Source organism: Lycium ferocissimum, chromosome 9, assembly GCF_029784015.1.
Source record: "Lycium ferocissimum isolate CSIRO_LF1 chromosome 9, AGI_CSIRO_Lferr_CH_V1, whole genome shotgun sequence".
Classification (NCBI taxonomy): domain Eukaryota; kingdom Viridiplantae; phylum Streptophyta; class Magnoliopsida; order Solanales; family Solanaceae; genus Lycium; species Lycium ferocissimum.
The window spans coordinates 46,235,537-46,253,490 of record NC_081350.1 but is presented as its reverse complement, the minus strand read 5'-3'; the positions used below and the strand labels follow the sequence as shown (position 1 = coordinate 46,253,490).

The 17,954-nt window shown below is 32.4% G+C and overlaps 1 protein-coding gene across 1 annotated transcript; it reads left to right on the top strand.

The window, feature by feature from the left end:
- Positions 1 to 8,205: 8,205 nt before the first annotated feature.
- LOC132031089 (protein NRT1/ PTR FAMILY 6.4-like) lies at positions 8,206 to 11,897 on the top strand. Its single transcript, XM_059420950.1, has 5 exons — positions 8,206 to 8,361; positions 8,463 to 8,583; positions 8,688 to 8,905; positions 9,500 to 10,041; positions 10,706 to 11,897. The coding sequence occupies exons 1-5, from the start codon at positions 8,359 to 8,361 to the stop codon at positions 11,595 to 11,597; spliced, it is 1,776 nt and encodes a 591-aa protein (XP_059276933.1). The 5' UTR covers positions 8,206 to 8,358; the 3' UTR covers positions 11,598 to 11,897.
- Positions 11,898 to 17,954: the final 6,057 nt, after the last annotated feature.

The window sequence follows — 17,954 nt, the reverse complement described above, 5'->3', positions numbered from 1 at the left end:
CCTTTAAAAATATGGACAAAATCTAAATGATGGTCTAAAAAGGATTATTTTCTTAAATCAGCTGTACATTTGTTAGCAATCTAATTCTAGGCGATAATAGACAGTTATAAGATAGCAATCTAAACAGATAGTTTGACGAATACATTCGGTATGACACTTAAAATCGATAAAGACATAAATATATGAAAAAAAGTTAAATATATTAATGTTAAAGATATTTATTCATGTCAATTTGATGGTCAATTGGTTTTGTTGCTCCTCATTTGGCAAGAGGCCACGCTGATAAATGGTCAAGGCTAAAAAACCCTCAACCTCTCACCAATGAGCGGTATTATTTTTCATATCTTCTTTTTATAACAGTTTTGATTGGGTCAGTTTGCACGCACCTCGACTAATTCCATAAAATACCTGCTACCTCCGACCAGCAATATGTACAATGTCATTTTTATATTTATAATCAGTACTCTCATCATGTTAATCTAATATATAGTAAAAAGATTCGACGAAGTGGTATTGTGTGACACCTCTTGTGGTAAGGTAAATCCGTCCCGGATTCCTAAATCAAGCCTACAATTATGTAATATACTCACCCACAACCGACTTAAAATCCTAAATCCGTCTCCCTTCCGGATAATGACCGAAAAATAGGAAACTAACTTGATAGTGGAGGTAATATTGGAGATAACCATTCCATATAAAATATTTGTCATAAACAAGAAGTGATAAGACACAGTGGTAGCAAAGGTGCAATATAGCCAGTGGAGATATCCAATTAACCATTCCATAATAAACACAATTTTTATATGACGCAACTGCCAACTACTATATATGCACTACTTCCTTATACTTCACTGTTTCAATTTATTTGTCTTATCTCTTCTTTATTCTATTTCGAAAAGAATGTCCATTTTTTTATTTAGTGGTAACTCTTTAATTTCAATATTTCACATAGTACGTTTAAGACCCACGAGATTTAAAGAAAGATTTTGGTATACTATATACATTTTTAATTTAAGACTATAAGATTTAAAAGTTTCTTAAATTATGTGTCGATAACTAAGACACATTAATTTAACAAGAAGATAGGAAAATATTTTCTTATTAGGTGAACTTACAAATTATATATATATATATATATATTATTTTATTTTATTTTATTTATTATTATTAATTTTTTTTACAAAAAAAGAGAGACAACAAGAGTAGGATAAATATTTTTGGTGAACTGCCATAAAGTGGCAACTTAATGGATTACTAAAGATAGCAGTATACATGTGTCATGTGTGCTATTGTTAGCAGAAGGGACCCAGATACGGTGCTTGGGGGTCTTGGAGTGGTATAGCGAATATCCACTTTTGGATTATCAATTGATGACCGTGCATATAGTAGACCAATCAATACAAATGGTGGTGGACCAAATATACGCAACATAATCAGTTTTCTTTTAGAGACTAGATGACGGAGAACAAAAACTGATTACATTTTTAGTAAATTTTTATTATAGAAATCTAATTATAATTTAATTAATTCAAATATCTGTATATTATTTTACTTAGTTTGTCTCTTCTTCATATTGAAAGTTTGTTCTTTGATGGAAAGATTTGAAATATCTTCTCCTATCAAGTTTCACATTATCACCTCTTTATGCACAGCGATGTTAAAGAGTAACTTTGTTTTCTTAATATTATTCTTCACTATTTACTTAAGGGGTCTGCGTCTAAAATTAATGCATTTTCATTCTTTGCCAAATGTATATGTTTTATTTTTGACTTTTATAACTTTTTTACTTTTTCCGTTCACTTTTTCTCCTAATTTTTATGTAAGCATAGCTTTACCATTTTATCAATTTATTATCATGATTTAAATGTCTTAAAAAAATTCTTGTAATTGTTTCTTCTATTTTATATTATTAAGGAATTTATCTAATACTAATTAAAAAAGTTATCCTAATAGAATTGATGTATCTTATTGTTGTAGAAAAATCCATGCCAATAACAATTACGTCAATTTGGGCAAGAAATCACATTGTATTATTTGATCCCAACAAGTGTTTGATTTAACGTCGTGGCACGACGTGAATCAACTTTTTCCTCCACCTCCAATTTATGAATTTTACCCCTAATTTTGCATCAAATTTTCTATCACGCTTCTGGGGTGGTGGTGTGAAAATAAAGAAATCAAGCAATAGGTGTCGCATCTTGTACTTCTTGGCTCTTAAGTGAGGATTGTCATTTTGTCTTTTTGGTGTGGCAAATTTTAGGATATAAGAGTTTTGTTCCTCATCGCTCGATTTCCATGTCACCAACCAAACATAATGTAGAAAAATATTTAGAATGAAGACCAACACGCCCTAACTCCAAAACTGCATTATTTTTTACATCCTCACTAATGTAGAATCCCTCAACCTCGGCATCATCAACAATATTCTGGTCGAATGGTTGGAATTCCTTTTTCTGCTCCACAAGTTGGCCAGTATCTACAACAATTGGTGGCTGGGCATCAGACACCTCAACCTTTTTATTCATTAGAGGCTGCAGGTCATGGATATCTGAACCAAATTGGTCTATCTCTTGTCTGAGCTCTGTTCTGTCTTCTATCAATTGTATCACCATGTTTGTAAGACCATCACGGAGAAACCCATGAAATTTCATTTGTTGAGTTTGTTCCGTTAGCCAAGATTGGCTCACTATCTCTGTTGCTTCAAAACTATCTCCTTGCAATAACTCGCTCTCTTCTTCCGTTTGAGGTTCGCTTTGGGTATTGGCTAAGCCTGTAACTTACAGATCATTACAAGTTTCAGCTCCAGCCTGTATCTCTGTGAGTTTTACACGAATCCTCTCTATGGCATTCCCTAATTCTGTGTTTTGCTCTCTTATTAATGTGTCCTGCTCCACTATTTGTTTCATCATATCTCTAACCCGAGCAAGACTTTCCACATCCTCCACTCCATTAATCCTGTTAACATCACAAACAATAGGAGAATCATAATAAAAGGGCTCGGGACGGGGAATAAAAAGTTGGGCAACCATTCCAACGGTCATCTTGACCACCACATATACTACAAACATTCCACTCAAATGATTGAGGCAAAGTGCGCACAACCCATTTCTAGAAATATTATGACAACGTTTCCACAAGTGGGGTCCTCCACAAATCAGACAAGAATCGCCAAAATAGGAACAACCAATATTCGATCAATTTTTATTCCAAGATGTCATGTCAAGAAAGATAACTAAAATATTAAATTAAAAATAAAAATAAAATAAAATAAAAAACTTGAATAGACAAAAGAAAAGTTTAATCTAGATAAACAGTTAACTTATAAGTCCTCGGCAACGACGCCAAAAACTTTTTGCTCCAAAACACACACGCAAGTATTCGCGATAGTACAAGTAATATAGGAATAAAGTCCAGATATCGTACCCACATGAACTTATGATTAACTATTTACTAAATTAAACTAATGCTAATTATCTAAACAAGAAATAAAATCCAAATTTATATTTATGAACTAAATAAAAATAAAAGAAAACAAATAATGAGCTTCAACCAAGAAAGAGCGGATTTTTATCGGAGAAGAGATAGATCTAGGGCTATGACCGCTAACAATCTAGTTGAGTCTTCAAATCGCTCTACCTAGGTTACTAGTTGACGGATTAATTATAGCTTTATGATATTCTCTCGAACTTCTCACAGGTCTGTAGATGCTACTATAACGCCTATATCTCTATGGTCGTCAGAGGTAATAAGAACGCATTTATTTCTCCGTAATAAACTAAGTATGGCTAAAGGGTATATCTCTATCCTCAATAGCGAAACGATTAAATCAAACAAACTCTATTTATTCTTATTACGTACGTGAATTCTCTCTTTCAAGTCCAATTCATGCACCATAGATAGTGATCAAGTAATTAAACAATTAAGCATAAGAATAAATAAGCAACCCAAAAATGTGAGAGTTTAATAGATAGAAACGATAATCAAACGTCAACTTTCATGTTTGAACCAAAGCCCTAGAACTAAAGAGTTTAGCTCTACATAAACATGGAAGAAAAATAACAAATCATCTGAATAAAAACGTCAAAATAAGTATTACAGAGAAGAGAAGATAAAATTCTGTAACTACGGTCTCCACAGCGGCTCCAAGCTCTTTCTAGGTCTAAAGTTCTGAACTAAGAATTTCAACCTATCCAAAATTATGTAAAACCTTGTGTTATAGACTATTTATAGGTGTAGAAATAAAAATCCAAACAAAATAACCCAGTCCATATCGGAATAAATAATGGTAAAATTTCTCAAATGACTACCTTATTGTAGCTTCCTACCATTTGTAGCCACCCTTTTAATATTACCATTCGATTAAAAATCTTTGTGTATGTTTTCGCATGTATTTGTTTTCCCCGCAAGAAATACATGAGCATGCGGTAAAAAAAAGGAATAGGCTCCTTTAATTTAGGTCAGAAATTAAATGAGAAATTAAGATATTTTTTACCTTCTTTTCCGCAAAATCTGCTGTAATATTCCCTTTCCTTACACGTTTCTCTTCTTCCATGCATTCTTCCACATTCAAACGTAAAAATTCAAATTTCAAATTAAATCTTCAACACCTCTGAAAATACATTGACAAAACAAACACGATCAATCACGTCGTGCAAAAACACCATTTTGATTTCACAAATTTCGTCTCAAGATTCAAGTTGTATTTATGTGATTTCAAAACAACACGATCAATCAAACGTCAATGTATTTGAAGTTTTGAATATGATTTCGTTTTTTATTTACCCATGTATTTGATAGCATAACTAATGTATTTGACGTTTCCAATCAAACTCCATGTATTTTATATTAAATATCATGTATTTGTGTGAAACAATTTGCATCACCCATGTATTTAGTGGTAATGTATTTGAAGTTTTCAATATTGATTTCGTTTTTATTTACCCATGTATTTGATAGCATCTAATGTAATAATCAAACTCCATGTATTTTATATTAAATCTCATGTATTTGTGTGAAGTAACAATTTGCATCACCCATGTATTTGATGGAATAATTTGAACAAAATACATAAATATATAGAAAACTTACCATGTATAAAATTTGAAACTAGATGAACCATGGAATTAATTTGAACAAAATACACAAATATATAGAAAAACTTACAAAAATACACCACCAACCATAACAATTGGTAGTTATATCATAGAACATACACAAATACATATATTTTTCGTCTTCTCAAAACCCTAAAAACTTTCTCTCTCCTTCTCTCGTGTGCGCCGCCATAACCACCACCATGGCTCAAGCAAAAACAATCACTTCCACCAAGTAAGAATAATAACACAAATAGCCCTAAACAAAGGAGATGGGGATAGAACGTGAGTATTTAAGGCTTCTTTTTCCTTTTTTTTTGACAAAAAAAAAAAAAATATACGAATCTTCTTGATTGGTGAGAATGTGTTATAAGAAGACTCATAAAAGGTAAGAAGTTATGAAAAAGGAGAGAGAATGGTAATGTATATTAAGTATTAATATTGTTACCAAAAAAATAAGTGTAATTTTTAGTATTTGTGAAATGGTAATTCAAAAATATCGATGGGATATAATAGTTAAATTAGAAAAGTATTTAGTTATTATTAGTAATTAAAATAAAAAGTAGTTATTATCACTAATTACGTATTAGAAGTAGCTATAACGCGTAAAAATTCCATAAATAATTTCGCCAAAAGTTAGGTTGAGCGTCGCGTAACACACACTTTTCCAGCAGCCCAATTCTCTCTGCCGCCTAGCTGGTATGTTTTTCCATTTCTTTCCTTTCAATTATTAATGTTTTTCTCTTTTCTTAATTGCCAATGATTAGGCCATTATGATGTCTGCCACTTATCTCATCCTCTTTTTCTCTTTCTTTTTCTTTTGCGTTTTATTCAATTTTGCTTCAAATCTTTTCATCTTCACACCGCTTTATTTCTACATAATAAAAATATAATATTAAGCACAACTTATTATAATTAATACTGAAAAGACAATTAAAAGTACTAAAATTTGAGGCAACAATGACTAAATATATGCATTTTTGACCGAACATCAATGATATTCCCTCCATCCAACTTATATAAATGTGTTTGATTTGGCACGAAATTTAATAAAGAAACTAAAATTTTTTAAACTTGTGGTCTAAAATGAGCTCTATATATTTGTATGGCTATAAATCATTTCATTAAGTATTTTTAAAGTTAAACTGTTACTAAATATAGAAAGTTATCATTCTTTTTATGACTGAAAAAAAAAATAAAAAAGTGTCATATGAATTGGGACGGATGGAGTACTAATCATTTCGATATTTCATATTACTATTATGGGCCTAATTCATTATTTTTTTCACAAATTGTCAAATAAAAAAATGTCTTGCTTTCAGATCAGATATATACGTTGTATAGTTTATAAGGCTTAAGGTTTGCAAGCTATTTTATCGGGCCATTTAAAAGTGAATCGATTTCTTATTCGCTCTAGAAATTAATCATATTGAGTCACAAAATTCAAATTGACTTTAAATAAAATTTGATAAACAATAATTTGAAATTGAAAAATTAATAAAGTGATCCTTTTCAGCTTTTTCTTAGACCTCATTTGTTTGTACTTAATGAAAGTCTGAATCTGAATAGTTCACACCTTAGGCCATTAGTGCATTTATTTACATTAAGACTTAGGGGTCGGAATAGGTCTTAATTATTAAAATTTTCAACAAAGTCTTAATATTATTAAGTCTTATATTACATGATTAAGATTGGATAGTGTGTAAGACAATTTTCTTGATTATTTTTTAGTTTAGTAGTTAATTATAGTTTAAAGTATTTTAAGTTCATAAAATTTAATACTACCAAAACGGAAAAGGCATCTGGCCATTTATGGTACTTCAAACAAATGAAAAAGTTTCACCAATAGAAGAGATAAATTAATTAATTTACACAGTTTTAATACATAGTTCATGGATAATGGTAGAGAGAATTGCATGTTAAGTACGGTTATTGCTTGTTAAATAAGATCTAGTTGAAATATGCAGAGGTGAGCAATGGTTTGATTAGGGCAGGGACATGGGGTCCACGTGAAAAAATACAAACTTGAGTAGGGAAAGTTATGTGTGGCAAAGAGTGTGTAGAAATAATAGATTAGCCAAAGGTTAAGAAGACCAAAGTGCCCACAATTTTGAGTTTAATATCAAAGAAGCAGCCATGTCGATCCCATCGTCGACTGTCTCTTCTATAATAGTGATTCAGTGTCTATTATTAAGTTAAATTTTCAAGATTAGTCGGCATAACGCTCTAAGCTCAACCGCGGACAGCTGGAGGCATTCCATTCGTAGCCACGATTTACAACCATTGACACGGTTTGAGCGTTCCACGCATAGCCTTAGTTTAAGTGGCAAAGGTTCAGGGACTTATGACTTAGGTCACTCGTCCGAGTCTTATGCCATACAAAATAAGTTTGATATTTAAGTGGAGAAGGATAAAGTATTGTTGATCGGCCCCAGGCCAATTTCTCGGTCATTAAAAAAAAAAAAAAAAAGATTAGTCGGCATAACGCCCCCAGCTCAACTGCAGACGCGCTTGTATAGCTGCTTGCTTTCCATTCCTAGCCATCATTTACAACCATGGACACCATTTCATCAGAGACAGATTCAAAATTTGAAGTTTATAGGCTACTATATCGACCCATACTATAATAATAACTAAATTTACAATAAAATATTTTTAGATATTTAGTAATTTCTTATTGGGATCCCATAATTTCCCACTTTAACATTACACTGAGTACCTATGTGGTGCAGACTCTCCAAAAGTGTTGCAACAACTGTGTCAGATTCTTCAAAAATACACGCATAAATTGTCATTTTTAAAGAATCAGAGCAACATAAAGTAAAGTTAGTTTCCTAATTACTTTCCACATGTTATTACCAATTTGAGATAACATCAAAGCCTCAAATTAAACCATGTGTGTCTTGTAAAATGAATAAGTAGGGATAACCAAGAGGCTGGTCCCATTGTGCTGTTCCGTGGAGATAAGAAGCACTTTCGGATCAAAGAAATGACATTTTTCAATCTGATTCCTCAGTGGGGTTTGTTAATTTTTTTACCACATAATGATCCTTCCACAACTATCCTTCAATGATTCAATCAGTAGAAGATATTTAACATGAAAATTCTGTTGTAGTTAATGCCTAATTTTTCCAACATTTTGTCTAATCATTCATTTTCTCTCTTTTTTTGCTTTATAAATATATCTTCCCTCCCTCCTTATTACTCAAACTAACCATCCTCTTCTATCCCCTTTCTCTCTTGTGAAGACAAATATTTCACTACAATGGTACTATGCTAAACTCAACTGTTCTCTCTTCATTTCAAGAATTGAAATGATTTCATGCTTAGATATCTTATGTGTTCTTTCTTTCAATCATTCTTTTACAGGGTTTTGTTCATAACCATGCTGAAAAAGATGGTTCAGCTGATGGAGCTCTAGTCGATTATCGTGGAAATCCAGTCGATAAATCGCGTACTGGAGGATGGCTTGGTGCAGGGCTCATCCTAGGTATGCTCTCCAGCACCATGAAACTAACTTTGTTATTCTTGGACACAACAAAAATGTTTTTCATAGTCTCAAAATGTTAATATTTTTTGGTTCCTCTGTTTCAGGAACAGAGTTATCGGAAAGACTGTGTGTCATGGGAATATCTATGAATTTGGTGACTTACTTGGTTGGAGATTTACATCTTCCATCCTCTGATTCTGCCAACATTGTCACCAATTTCATGGGCACGCTCAATCTTCTTGCCCTCCTTGGTGGCTTCTTGGCGGACGCCAAACTCGGTCGTTATGCAACTATTGCAATCTTTGGTTGCATCTCTGCTGTGGTAAGCTTAAACTATTAGAGGGAGCATACTTTTAGCTTGTTTAACGATGTTTTCAATGCACCTCCTCATTTGTGGTTCTGATTCTATTGCATTGAAACAAACACGTGGAAGTTCTTTTTAGTAATGAGCGGCATTAATACTAGAACACAAGACTTCTGCCTGCTTTAATATCATGTTGAATTGTGTGACCATCTCATCTAGATGCTTAAGCCGTTGGAGAGAGCTCATTTCTAATTTATGTTATTATATCTTCAAAACTTCTGAAAGTGTGAAGCTTCCCTTATGAAGTAATTAGAGGCTTTAGCTGTCAGAGAGAGCAAACTTCTGATTTATTTGATTATGTCTTCAATCAGAAAGAGCGAAGTTTCTTATGAAGTAACTAAATGCTTTAGTTGTTAAAGAGAGCGCACTTTAGGTTTATTTGGTTATGCCTTCAACACTTTTAAAATCGCGAACCTACCTTATGCAGTAACTAGATGCTATAGCTATTAGATTTCTTTGATTATGTCTTCTAACACCTCTGAAAGTGTGAAGTAAGTAACAAAACAAGAAATTGTCAAACATACAACTAACATAATATGTGTCTATAACCAGGGAGTAACACTGTTGACACTTGCAACATCCATCCCAAGTATGAAGCCTCCTGTGTGCGACTCAAGGTCGAAAGGTCACTGCATTGAAGCCAGCGGGCAGCAGCTCGCTCTCCTCTTCGCAGCATTATACACCATATCTGTCGGTTGTGGCGGGATAAAGTCAAGCGTGTCCGGTTTCGGATCGGACCAATTTGATTCGTCGAATCCTAAAGAGAACAAGGCCATGACATACTTCTTCAACAGATTCTACTTTTGCATAAGCCTTGGATCTTTGTTTGCTGTGACTGTGTTAGTGTACATACAAGACAATGTTGGAAGGGGGTGGGGTTATGGAATATCAGCTGGCACAATGGTACTAGCAGTGGCTGTATTGCTTGGTGGAACAAAATTTTACAGATTCAAGAAGGCAGAGGGAAGTCCTTTGACTATAATATGGAGAGTTTTGTTCTTGGCTTGGAGAAAGAGAAAGCTTTCTCACCCTTCAGATCCTGGATCCTTGAATGAATATCACAATGCAAAAGTACCACATACAGAAACTTTGAGGTGAGATTTATATTTAACTCTAGCTCTCTCACCTACTTTTAAACATTTTGAGAAGGATGGGCTAGTGAATATGGAAAGGGAAAGACACAAAATGGGTAATAGGCATATTCCGCTGGGCTAAACTGGCTCAGAGATACTTTTAATATGGCGTGATATTGTCCACTTTGGATCAAGCACACACGGTTTTTTCCAAAAGGCCTCACATCATTAAGACTATCCGATACATTATAAATAGCTTCTTTTTCTTTTCTACTTTCCATGTGGACTATGTTGGGCCAGTGAATAGGGAAAGGGAAAGACACAAAATGGGTAATAGGCATATTCTATTGGGTTAAAGTAGTCTAAAGATACTCTTAACATGATATGATATTGTCCACTTTGTGCCAAGCAGGCATGGATTTCCCAAAAGGCATCATACGAGTATATAAGAAGCTGCTTCTTCTTTTCCACTTTCCACGTGGGACTTCGTTTACAAACTAAATTATTTTGACAGGCACTTGAATCAAAATTTGTTCTGCAAAATTTGACACTTTTAACTAGATTTATTAACTGAATGAACTTTTTAGGATGAAAGCAAGAACTAAATGAAACACAACAGCAAATTAGAAGCATGTATTCTTGATTTTCATATAGAAGCTAATTAGTATGTTCTTGTTATCAACAGGTGCTTTGACAAGGCAGCGATTCTTGATGATTACGCAGTTGCAAATGAAAATAGGAACAATCCATTGATAGTTTCGACAGTTACTCAAGTCGAAGAAGTGAAAATGGTACTTAAGTTGATTCCGATATGGTCCACGGGCATACTATTTTGGACAGTTTATTCTCAGATGAATACCTTCAGCATCGAGCAAGCTACCTTCATGAACCGAAACGTTGGCAAATTTGGCATCCCAGCAGGGTCCTTTTCCTTCTTTCTCTTTATTTCGATACTCTTGTTTACTTCCATAAACGAAAGGGTCACCGTACCAATCGCTAGAAAAATCACGGGCAATAGACAAGGACTCACAAGCCTTCAAAGGGTTGGAATAGGACTAACACTATCTGTTGTTGGTATGGCAGCTGCAGCTCTTGTAGAAAAGCAACGAAGGGAAAATGCCGTAAAACACAATTATAGCATAAGTGCTTTTTGGTTAGTCCCTCAGTTCTTCATTGTGGGTGCTGGTGAAGCTTTTGCCTACGTTGGACAACTCGAGTTTTTCATCAGGGAAGCACCAGAAGGGATGAAATCTATGAGCACGGGCTTATTTCTTACCACACTCTCGATGGGATTTTTTATGAGTAGTTTGCTAGTGTCACTTGTACATAAGGTAACAAACGGAAGCTGGCTCAAAAGCAATTTAAACAACGGTAGGCTGGACTATTTCTACTGGGTGCTAGCAGTGCTCGGAGTACTCAATTACTTGGTTTTCCTAGTTTTTTCAATGAAACACCAATACAAGGTGCAAAACCTTAGTGGTACTCTTGAAGACTCGGAAGAAGAGCTCAAGAATTGGAACCATATGAGCATTGACAACACAAAAAAGAATCCTGGTGCTGCAGAGGAGGAAGTCTAAATGCTCTGCCATGATCTTTTTTTGCTAGATGCTTAAACAGCTGCATATCGCTATGCCAAAATTCTCTCATGTCCCAGCATTAGATAGGATTTCGATGCCTCATTCTTTTTCTAGAGTTTGTATCATAATCTTGTATTCATTTCACAATGGAATGTGTAGTATTTCTCTTTAGATATAAGGTTTGCATTTGAGGTAAAGAATGGGAGCTGTAAGGACATTGTAGAGCAAATATGTGGTCATTTACATAAAGCACAAATGTAATCTTGACACAACACAAGAAAACAATTGTGGTTTGAAGAACATGTGAACTTGATTACCTTTCCTTTCTTTGATTATAAGCATAACTATGCATAACCAGAAGCTCAGCTAGGGGCACTACTGAATTCTAAAAGACCCCCTTAAAGTGACTAAGAAAATGAAAAGAGGCATCTTTCAACTCACTTAGTAGACTTATCTAGGAATATAACAATCAGAGGCGGATGCAACGTTACAACACCAAGTTCATCTGAACTTGAATCCACATGTTAAAATACACAATAGGTTCAATGCTAAGAACCTTAAATATTGAACTGAAAGTCTGCCTCTGATAACAGCCCATGACCTTTTCTGATAACTATAATCAAGGAAAACTAAGGTAACATACTAAAATCTTGTAATATGGAGTGAGAAACAAGAATTCCTGTCTTTGGACTTCACTAGCAGATATGAATCACAGGAGAGCATAAAAATTTATTTTAGACATTCTGAACAGAAATTTGAGGTGGAAGAAGGAAAACAGAATACTATACTCCCTCCATCTCATTTTAACTTATGCTTTAGCTCTTTTCACGCTCATTAATAAACAAAAATTACAAGTAGATTGATTGTTTCCACTTAAATATTGTGCATACCCTTTAATATTAGGGTAATAGTTGCAAACAACTGTAATTATTAGTGTTGAATTCCTAAAGTGACAATTATTTCGGGACAACATTTTGAGCTAAAGTGACTATTAATTTGGGATGGAGGGAGTACAATTATCAATGACAATTAGACATTAATCCATAAAATTGTTATAATAACAACCTGAGACTTGTCTAATTAAGCATAACAAAGCTTCAACCTTATAACAAATCCACAAGAAGCTTAGTGCAACTTGAATGCAAGAACTAGAGTGCTAGAATTTTTGGGCAATTAATTTGACATGTTCTTTTATTAACCCAATCCATTTTGTTCCATTTAAATTACTTAATCCTTCATTTAAATTACTTAATCCGTCCATTTGATACCCCTTACGTCAAACTCGCACCTTCATGAATCACACTATACGGTGGCATTTTTTTTTTCTTCCGAGTTCTTTTTTCTAGTACAAACACCATTACTGTGACTGAGGTTTACTATTCCAAACTTCAAAACAATTTATTTATGTATTCTTCAAGTAATGTGCAGGACTTGCACAAAAAACTATTGATATTCTTATTAAAACTGCTTTTAGATGGTTACTAAATTTGACTGGATGTTACATAAAATTTTACATTATTCAAGCATTAACCTAAACTAGTATACGTACCCGCGCGATGCGCGGATTGTCTCAAAGAAAAGAAAAAAAAAGAGCGGAGGGAGATAATTGTAACAATCTTATCTTTGAGTTCTGATCATTTTGAATAGAGCTAACAAAACATAAGTGTACTCTTCTTAAACAATATATATTTAGGTACAACATAATTAATTGTAATATAAATGTGACTAAAGAACTTTATACAACAACGATATACCAGTGTAATCACACAAATAGGTGGGGCCTGGGGAAACAAAAGAACTTTATTTTGAAGCATAATATTTTTAACGTGGGTGAATTACTTTTTAGCATCAAAATTTGATGTCAAAGTGACTATAAATCATTTGATAAAGGAGAATGCACAAAGACATGAGCATCATGCACTTACAACTGTAAACATCATATTATCCAATCAAATTAATTTGTGATCCGACATCTTGCAGTGAAATCTTCTTTATAGCATTGTGCAAAGCGCTTCTCTCAACTATATCATTGTCCAAAGAAATTTAAATTCAGAAGTTCACATATCAGAAAAAATTTATGCATGTAAAAATACTTATAGTCACAAAACAACTATACGAAGAAGATATTGGGAGTACACAACTTTCACGTTATCTCTTCTATGTTTGTATGTAACTAATATGTGAAATTGTTACAGCAATCATCTTAAATTGAAATTTTAAATTTTGGAGAAACTTAAACTTCACAGACTTCTATTTCGCCCTGAAAATATCCCTGAGCTTCCAATGCATCCTTTGTTGAAGTATTAAAAAGAGGTAGTTAAAGATCTTTGCATAAAAGAAGATGATGATTTGCTTGATGAATTGTTCCCGTGATCATTATCTTCATTCGAATAATTGTAAGCGTAACAATCCCCATGTAAGACAACGCCAAAACCAAGTATTATTGAAAAGACCGTATAGAAGCCAACATTTAGCACCAATAATGCCTAAGAAATAATGTCTAATAGCTCTATTGTACCCGTTTGGTACTGTATGAATAACATCAGCAAGAGGAACATCTTCATTTACTTCTCCATATTGTGATGTTAGAAAATCATAAAAATCTCAAGCTATTGGATTAGACCAGTAGTGCTAAAAATAACACGACTTCTTCATATACATTCTTATCACTAAACATTAATTATTTTCATATTTTTTAATTTATAATTTAATCATAGTAAATTATGATTTAGGTTTTCCCAGTAAGTGGTTTACTTATGGTCCAAACAATGTTATGTATTATCGTGATTCCAAATTTGTTTAATGTATCAATAGAGAAGTTTTTTTAATTATTTTATCATAAAATCTATTAATATTTTTAATAATTGTTAGTTTAGTATTATATGCAATAAGCATTTATTTATATTTTCTATTTGAGAAATTTTATTATATTTTATAATTTTATTTTGTTGCTTGGCATTTGTTTTGTTTTTCCATCTTTTATTTCAGTTACATGATCTTATTCATAGTATAACTTTACTCTTGGCGGTTCAAAATACTTCTTCAATTCAAATTCAATTAAGTATTATCTACTAAAAAATATTTTTGTATCTTTTTCTCTTTACCTAATTAAACATGTGAACATGATATATTCAGAGCTGCAGTAAATTGAAAAGGATGAATATTTCTCTTTACCTAATTAGAGAGGGAAAGACATGTTTGGGTTATCATGTTATGGAACATGTGATAATCGCACCACAAATCCTATTACATTCCATTACATATTGGTTTAAATTACCCCGTTAAAGAAATAAATCTTTGAGTGACAAAAGCTCCCATTCATTGGAAGGCAATACACAATTCAAATCATTATATTACATGTATCCTTTACAATATATGAAACTTTGGAAGGTGAAATTGCTACTTCAATTGGGCACCCAACCACATGATGTATATTTGTCGAGCATAGAATTATCTACTTTTAACTTTGCACCACATATGATGATAAGGCATAACATGTGAACATGATATATTGCAGTTGCAGTAAGTTGAAAAGGATGAATATTCCTTTTCTGTTGTTGTTCTAAAAAAAAAAAAAAAGAATTATTAGAGTCCATAGAAGTAAAAAATAAATGAGCTAAAGTCTATATAAACAGAGAAATAACTTTTTTCTGCTCCGTAAATAGTCTGAAAAAGTAAAAAATGTATTAGGAATAATTGCAAGGCAACATCAATTTAAGCTAAATTAGAGAAAAATCAAATAACTTTATCTTTCATTTCTAATTCATCGTTTTTTTTTTTAATCTCAGTTACAAAGAACTCTTATTAGGTTTATATTACATCTTCAAATTTCAAATTAAAAACTGACCACATCTAATTCAAAGGCTTTATATTTTCATTCAAAATTTAAAATTAATCATATTAAATTCAAAATATTCATACAAAAATTTGGCTATGTGTTGTGTGTTCATTGCTGCATAAAGAAAGTTTTCTACTAATCTCGATTTTTATGAGTTAGCGTGCATTTTTATTTGCTTAATGGCTCAAAAGTTACGATGTTATGATAATATGACTTAATTTTATTAACAATCTTCTGAACAATTCTTCTCTTAAATAAAAGAGGACAAAGGAGAATACGGATAAATACAATTTAAATTTGTCTTCAGCTTTTTAAACTTTTGGTAGTACTTCATACAAAAATTTTGCCTTTAAAATCTAAAACAAAAAATAATAGAATTTTCAAACCTCTATTTGATTTTTTTGTCATAAGTTTCCAAATCTATTACTATTAATTAACTTCAACTTATAAAAAGGGAGAAAAAAAACTACTATGTCCAATAGAAGAGGAAATCGAGTGATTAGTGGTGCTGAAATTGCTTACTCCCATGCATGCCAAGGCAAAAGTATAAAAGACATTTAAGTACTCTTAAGTGGACAGTAGATAAAATGGAAGTCATGTGAATATGAAAGAAAAAAAATTCAAAAAGAAGAATGAACAAAGTACACTACATGAATTACCCAAATACCATATGATGGAGGAGCCTTTAGTGAAGACTTCTCAGCCATTGCAACGCTGATATTATAATTAAACTCTGAAGTCATAATCTGGTGAACAAATTCATGGTTAGCAGTTAAGACATATAGTGCATAAAGAAATCATTCTACTACGGTTCTTACTATGTTAAAAGCCCCTGATGCTGCAGAAGCATCTTCATATGACAAAACAACATTCCCTATGTTATATCCTTTTTCATATGTATAACTTTATGCTCCATGGCCACGGGTCTTATATCATCGCCACCTACATATTAATGGAAAAGGAATTAAGCATCATTCAAAGGCATGGACTAACAGCTAGTCACAAAAGTCAATAACTTCATTGTGATGATAAAAAGTCAGGGCAATATTTCTATGATAAACATAAAAATACCAAGTATCCAGATATGTTATCTTCTTGCTTCAAGTGCTAATACCACAAAACAACATGGAATTGTGAAGTAAAAAAAAAGTTAATGTACTACTAATGGAAAAAAAAAAATCTGAAACAGATAGCCAAAAGTTTTTGCATATTACTTGTCCGATGCTTCCAAAAAGTTCTTGGACTTCTTCAATGGTGACATGAGGAGTACTGCCATAACTACCTACTTCTTTTACCATGGGAGAGAAGTTTCTCACTTTTCCTTAGAAAGGGCTCTCATGAAGAGCCAACCATTCTATTCTATAATTTTTAAAGAAAAATGTTTTTTATGAAAGCACGTCTGCATCTGAATAGAGAAGTTGCCCTCTTATAAATTAAATTTGTTTTAAATGTAGCAGTTAATTAGTAGTTAATCGTGGAAGTGGTCAATTTGCGACCCTTCTTTATAGTGAATTTGATTTTAAAAAAAATTAACCACTCTCAATCAAAAATTTAAAATTCAAACTTTTGAAAATTAATTCATTTCCATTGTAGTTGCCACGTGAAACTTGAAAGACTCTAATGGTGTATATTTGTGAGTTGAAGGTTGTGTGTGATCATGAAAGAGTAAAATGAGGAAAATGGGGAAGTTACAAACGTGGGCTTTGGGGTTGGTTTTGGTTGTTTTTTTTTTTTTTTTTTTTTTGGGGGGTCTTTTAAATGTGAGTTTATATATAGATGTGTCAAGTGCAGTTGAGAGAATTGGGTAAGGAGGAGTCTAGTTGGTTTCTAAGTTTCTGCTTTTGTTGCAATAATGCAACCACAACTGCTGCTCCAAACGTGTAATTTAGCAGCAATTTTTTAGGAATAGTATAACATGGATAGAATTTTTAGCAATTTTTAAGAATAGCAATTCCACCTTCATTTTTCATTTTTCTAAGTAGAATTTAAAAGAAAATGAATTACAAATATTTAAAACTTAAACTTGATTTGGCAGAAACGTGGTCTTCAGTTTTTTTCCTCATTGTAAAGAAATGGGTAACACTACAACCACTACTTAAAAAAAAATAGATATTTAATTATTTTTAAATTCAAACAATAACTAATAACTAATTATTAACTAATTAACTACTTTTTGTCCTAAAACTATCCTCTTTTTAATAATATATAGATAATTTATTAAACTGGGAAACCTTACGGTCAATAGAATGACATTAATAAATAGTGCATGGTAAAAATGAGTACTAAGTTATATTTTCAGCTTCTTTTTCCTTAATGCATTTCTACAATTTTCTCGAAAAAACATGGTTTTCTTGAATTATATTCACACTTCAACTAGCCGATTAAAATATATTTCTATTAAAGTAAATTTCTCATTTGTTTAATGTCAATCCACACAGTAAGGTGGGTTTTTATTATTGCATTTCATTAAAATATTTACTTTTTCAAGTTAATATTTCAGATCCTATCAAATTAATGTT